Genomic DNA, 5,000 nt, shown 5'->3' with positions numbered 1-5,000 from the left:
TCATAATTATAACACACACACATACACACAAACACACAAACACACAAACATTATACATTATAACATTATATATATATATATATATATATATATATATATATATATATATATATATATATATATATATATACAGTGAGGAAAATAAGTATTTGAACACCCTGCTATTTTGCAAGTTCTCCCACTTAGAAATCATGGAGGGGTCTGAAATTGTCATCGTAGGTGCATGTCCACTGTGAGAGACATAATCTAAAAAAAAAAATCCAGAAATCACAATGTATGATTTTTTAACTATTTATTTGTATGATACAGCTGCAAATAAGTATTTGACCACCTGAGAAAGTCAATGTTAATATTTGGTACAGTAGCCTTTGTTTGCAATTACAGAGGTCAAACGTTTCCTGTAGTTTTTCACCAGGTTTGCACACACTGCAGGAGGGATTTTTGGCCCACTCCTCCACACAGATCTTCTCTGGATCAGTCAGGTTTCTGGCCTGTCGCTGAAAAACACGGAGTTTGAGCTCCCTCCAAAGATTCTCTATTGGGTTTAGATCTGGAGACTGGCTAGGCCACGCCAGAACCTTGATATGCTTCTTATAGAGCCACTCCTTGGTTATCCTGGCTGTGTGCTTTGGATCATTGTCATGTTGGAAGACCCAGCCTCGACCCATCTTCAATGCTCTAACTAACGGAAGGAGGTTGTTCCCCAAAATCTCGCAATACATGGCCCTGGTCATCCTCTCCTTAATACAGTGCAGTCGCCCTGTCCCATGTGCAGAAAAACACCCCCAAAGCATGATGCTACCACCCCCATGCTTCACAGTTGGGATGGTGTTCTTGGGATGGTACTCATCATTCTTCTTCCTCCAAACACGTTTAGTGGAATTATGACCCAAAAGTTCTATTTTGGTCTCATCTGACCACATGACTTTCTCCCATGACTCCTCTGGATCATCCAAATGGTCATTGGCAAACTTAAGACGTGCCTGGACATGTGCTGGTTTAAGCAGGGGAACCTTCCGTGCCATGCATGATTTCAAACCATGACGTCTTAGTGTATTACCAACAGTAACCTTGGAAACGGTGGTCCCAGCTCTTTTCAGGTCATTGACCAGCTCCTCCCGTGTAGTTCTGGGCTGATTTCTCACCTTCCTTAGGATCATTGAGACCCCACGAGGTGAGATCTTGCATGGAGTCCCAGTCCGAGGGAGATTGACAGTCATGTTTAGCTTCTTCCATTTTCTAATGATTGCTCCAACAGTGGACCTTTTTTCACCAAGCTGCTTGGCAATTTCCCAGTAGCCCTTTCCAGCCTTGTGGAGGTGTACAATTTTGTCTCTAGTGTCTTTGGACAGCTCTATGGTCTTGGCCATGTTAGTAGTTGGATTCTTAGTGATTGTATGGGGTGGACAGGTGTCTTTATGCAGCTAACGACCTCAAACAGGTGCATCTGATTTAGGATAATAAATGTAGTGGAGGTGGACATTTTAAAGGCAGACTAACAGGTCTTTGAGGGTCAGAATTCTAGCTGATAGACAGGTGTTCAAATACTTATTTGCAGCTGTATCATACAAATAAATAGTTAAAAAATCATACATTGTGATTTCTGGATTTTTTTTTTTTAGATTATGTCTCTCACAGTGGACATGCACCTACGATGACAATTTCAGACCCCTCCATGATTTCTAAGTGGGAGAACTTGCAAAATAGCAGGGTGTTCAAATACTTATTTTCCTCACTGTATATATATATATACATACAGTGAGGAAAATAAGTATTTGAACACCCTGCTATTTTGCAAGTTCTCCCACTTAGAAATCATGAAGGGGTCTGAAATTGTCATCGTAGGTGCATGTCCACTGTGAGAGACATAATCTAAAAAAATAAATCCAGAAATCTCATTGTATGATTTTTAAACTATTTATTTGTATGATACAGCTGCAAATAAGTATTTGAACACCTGTCTATCAGCTAGAATTCTGACCCTCAAAGACCTGTTAGTCTGCCTTTAAAATGTCCACCTCCACTACATTTATTATCCTAAATTACATGCACCTGTTTGAGGTCGTTAGCTGCATAAAGACACCTGTCCACCCCATACAATCAGTAAGAATCCAACTACTAACATGGCCAAGACCAAAGAGCTGTCCAAAGACACTAGAGACAAAATTGTACACCTCCACAAGGCTGGAAAGGGCTACGGGGAAATTGCCAAGCAGCTTGGTGAAAAAAGGTCCACTGTTGGAGCAATCATTAGAAAATGGAAGAAGCTTAACATGACTGTCAATCTCCCTCGGACTGGGGCTCCATGCAAGATCTCACCTCGTGGGGTCTCAATGATCCTAAGGAAGGGGAGAAATCAGCCCAGAACTACACGGGAGGAGCTGGTCAATGACCTGAAAAGAGCTGGGACCACCGTTTTCCAAGGTAACCAGCACATGTCCAGGCACGTCTTAAGTTTGCCAATGACCATTTGGATGATCCAGAGGAGTCATGGGAGAAAGTCATGTGGTCAGATGAGACCAAAATAGAACTTTTGGGTCATAATTCCACTAAACGTGTTTAAAGGAAGAAGAATGATGAATACCATCCCAAGAACACCATCCCTACTGTGAAGCATGGGGGTGGTAGCATCATGCTTTGGGGGTGTTTTTCTGCACATGGGACAGGGCGACTGCACTGTATTAAGGAGAGGATGACCGGGGCCATGTATTGCGAGATTTTGGGGAACAACCTCCTTCCCTCAGTTAGAGCATTGAAGATTGGTCGAGGCTGGGTCTTCCAACATGACAATGACCCGAAGCACACAGCCAGGATAACCAAGGAGTGGCTCTGTAAGAAGCATATGAAGGTTCTGGCGTGGCCTAGCCAGTCTCCAGACCTAAACCCAATAGAGAATCTTTGGAGGGAGCTCAAACTCCGTGTTCCTCAGCGACAGGCCAGAAACCTGACTGATTTAGCGAAGATCTGTGTGGAGGAGTGGGCCAAAATCCCTCCTGCAGTGTGTGCAAACCTGGTGAAAAACTACAGGAAACATTTGACCTCTGTAATTGCAAACAAAGGCTTCTGTACCAAATATTAACATTGACTTTCTCAGGTGTTCAAATACTTATTTGCAGCTGTATCATACAAATAAATAGTTTAAAAATCATACATTGTGATTTCTGGATTTTTTTTTTAGATTATGTCTCTCACAGTGGACATGCACCTACGATGACAATTTCAGACCCCTCCATGATTTCTAAGTGGGAGAACTTGCAAAATAGCAGGGTGTTCAAATACTTATTTTCCTCACTGTATATATATATATATATATACATCCACATACAGAGTTACAAACATAGACACACAGATACAAACATTTAGATACACACACACACACACACACACACACACACACACACACACACACAGTGTTACACACATACAGTAACCATAGTTACACAGATACAAACACAAATAAACACACACATAGAATCATATACAACTATACACACCACACACAAGCACAAACAAAGTTATATACACACCACAAACACACACACACACACACACACACACACACACATACATACTACCACACAAAGCACTTACAGTAATCTCAAAGATCGAAGGCCCTCAAAGGCTTTAGCTGGAATACATCGCAGTCTGTTGTAGCTTAAGATTCTTTATAGGCATGGAGAGCAGAACACACACACACACACACACACACACACACACACACACACACACACACACACACACACACACACACACACTTCCATAATAAATACAGTATACAATACACAATACACAATAAGTAGTATTAGTAAGTAATAAGTAGTAAGTAGGTAAGCGCAATCATACATTATTTACACACACATACACACGGTAGTCCATAAACATTCACTCACAGAAACACACGCACACACACACACACACAACTTCACAAACACCTTCACAAAAACACTCTTTACATTATCATTATTATTGTCATTATCATCATCATCATCATCATCATCATCATCACACTCACAGTGTAAGCAGCTCAGACATGTTACTGTAGCTGTTGCTGGACAATGTGCTGATCTGGTTATTGCTCAAATCACTGCAAGAAAGCAAAGACACACACAGACGCACACACACACAGACGCACACACACTTGTGAACACAAAAAACGAATCTGTTAGCTGTTGCCAAAACCATGGCCACAAAACCACACCAGGGCTGTGTCCTATGACTCCTGCATTAATAAATAGAGTTCCAGTTCCTGCCAAATAGGGAGCCATGGTAGGTTCAGTCTACATCGGCATTTCTATGCTGGACAATACAGATGTTTAACCTTAACGAATCTAAAATCAGTGTTAATTAGCACACACACACACACACACACACACACACACACACACACACACACACACACACATATGCACACACATACAAATGTAAAAAAGAAAAACGAAAGTTCCCACAACAAACAAAAAAATCGCACAGCAAAAATTTGCTAAGATTCTGTTTTCTATTTTCAGATTTCCTGCATATACTTGACACCTTCAAGGGTGGGGAATTAGTCCTGTAGGAACCCTTACAATCCAAGAGCTTGTAAAATAGAACTTGGTCCAAACCATCATGAAATTGCAGGGTGTACATGTGTAGCTAATTTTTAACACCTTCAAACTGAGAGGTGTTGAATAAAATCTCATGCAATAGAAAAGCTGACTCGGCATCTGCTACGATTACAGCATACATTAACTGGTGTGTATATTTTTCTAATTTTATCCATAAAAAAGTTAGATATACAGTATATATATATTTTAGAGATAAACAATGACTCCAGAGATATTAACATAGATATTAACACACACACATAAGATTAGCTTGTGCTTGTACAACCCAAATTCCAAAAATGTTGGGACACTGTGTAAAACACAGAAAACATATCAAATGTTTAAACTGAGGAAATGTACCATTTTAAGGAAAAATAAAACGTCATTTTTTATTTAATTTTAATTGCTGCAACATCA

At 40.3% G+C, this 5,000-nt stretch overlaps 1 protein-coding gene across 6 annotated transcripts in view; it reads right to left on the bottom strand.

Annotated features, from left to right (window-relative positions):
* The window catches only part of slit2 (slit homolog 2), an 86,795-nt gene that overhangs the window by 17,478 nt on the left and 64,317 nt on the right, over window positions 1-5,000 (bottom strand). For all 6 annotated transcript variants that reach the window (XM_083532297.1, XM_083532293.1, XM_083532295.1 and 3 more), the window contains 2 exons: window positions 4,013-4,084; window positions 3,592-3,663 (listed from right to left, as the gene is read on the bottom strand). In XM_083532297.1, the coding sequence (XP_083388423.1) occupies window positions 3,592-3,663; window positions 4,013-4,084 (144 nt within the window). The remainder of the gene's footprint in view (window positions 1-3,591; window positions 3,664-4,012; window positions 4,085-5,000) is intronic.

The sequence above is a fragment of the Silurus aristotelis genome, assembly GCF_946808225.1.
Source record: "Silurus aristotelis genome assembly, chromosome: 27".
Lineage (NCBI taxonomy): Eukaryota > Metazoa > Chordata > Actinopteri > Siluriformes > Siluridae > Silurus > Silurus aristotelis.
This window is presented reverse-complemented; position numbering and strand designations above follow the sequence as displayed.